The following is a 1,067-nucleotide window of genomic DNA, read 5'->3' as shown; positions in this document are numbered from 1 at the left end:
TCACGAAAAATCGGTTCAATCTCATAACCTTCCTCAAATCCATGTTGCAGGATCTGATCAGTCCAAAAGTTGCACTAAAGTAAAGCATCTGAATGAGATAATACTTCTAAGTATATGAATTATGCTACACTCTTTGTTTTCCATTCTTTCGCAGTTTACCGTTGCCTGTGGTTGCCCATCGCCAAAGACGAAACGTGCATTGAGTTTAGCTTGCTTGCAAAGTTTGGAACCCATAAAAGTTGTCGACACGCTGAACAGCGTGGGCGAGTTTGTAGAAAACAGAAGGATGGAAAAACTGAAAACTTTATTTCCAGGTGATCCTGACATCTTAAGTTGGGCCAAGTCCAGTTGGATCTACTTTGATGTTCCGTTGAAAGCTGTAATTGACGGCCATGTGATCCCGAAGCACCCTGAAGAATTGCTTACCACTGCTTTCCAGGAACAACTACGCACCAAACGTGAAGTATTACTGGGTTTCAATAAGAATGAAGCCATGTATTTTTTGTTATACGGGTTGGACCTGAAGCAAGGCGGATTTCTGAACAAAGACGGGACAGTTAACCTCCCAGAAGCCATAAAAAAGGCTGCCGCTGGAGTTCTGATAGAAGGTAAGAAGGCTGACTTCACCAAAATAACGGCGGCACAGTTCTTGAGTGAAAACATACTAGTAGAAAGTGTTTTTCGATTGCCGGCAGAGTACTACAGGCTTCCGAAGGTTACTTCCGAAACTGCAGAAATCTCAATGACACCAGAGGAACTCATGCGTCGCTTAGACCAACTTTGTGGTGAACTAGACTTTACATGTCCCACACTAAAATTTGCCAAGCGCGTGGCATCACTTCCAAATTCTAAAGTGTTCTTGTACGAATTACAACGAAGAACTGCCAATTTTTCTTTCCCAAAATGGGTTGGTGTCATGCATGGCTACGAAATCGAATATGTGTTTGGAATGCCATACTCAGAGAAGTTTCAAACGGCCTTCTATCGCTTCAACAATCAAGAGAAAAACTGAGTGAGGAAGTTATGTGGAGATGGACAAACTTCGCAAAAACAGGGTATGTGTGATT

General features: G+C 42.5%; 1 protein-coding gene across 1 annotated transcript; it reads left to right on the top strand.

The window, feature by feature from the left end:
- Nucleotides 1-154: 154 nt before the first annotated feature.
- On the top strand, nucleotides 155-1,012 carry T265_16046 (hypothetical protein; the record flags this gene model as incomplete). The annotated part of the gene is made up of 1 exon (XM_009179535.1): nucleotides 155-1,012. A coding segment is annotated over one exon (858 nt), but the record flags the coding sequence as incomplete, so codon positions are not given.
- Between the last annotated feature and the right edge of the window lie 55 nt (nucleotides 1,013-1,067).

This window comes from Opisthorchis viverrini (assembly GCF_000715545.1).
Source record: "Opisthorchis viverrini unplaced genomic scaffold scaffold10691, whole genome shotgun sequence".
Lineage (NCBI taxonomy): Eukaryota > Metazoa > Platyhelminthes > Trematoda > Opisthorchiida > Opisthorchiidae > Opisthorchis > Opisthorchis viverrini.
The sequence above is the reverse complement of the archived record's forward strand: the minus strand, read 5'-3'. Positions and strand labels throughout refer to the sequence as shown.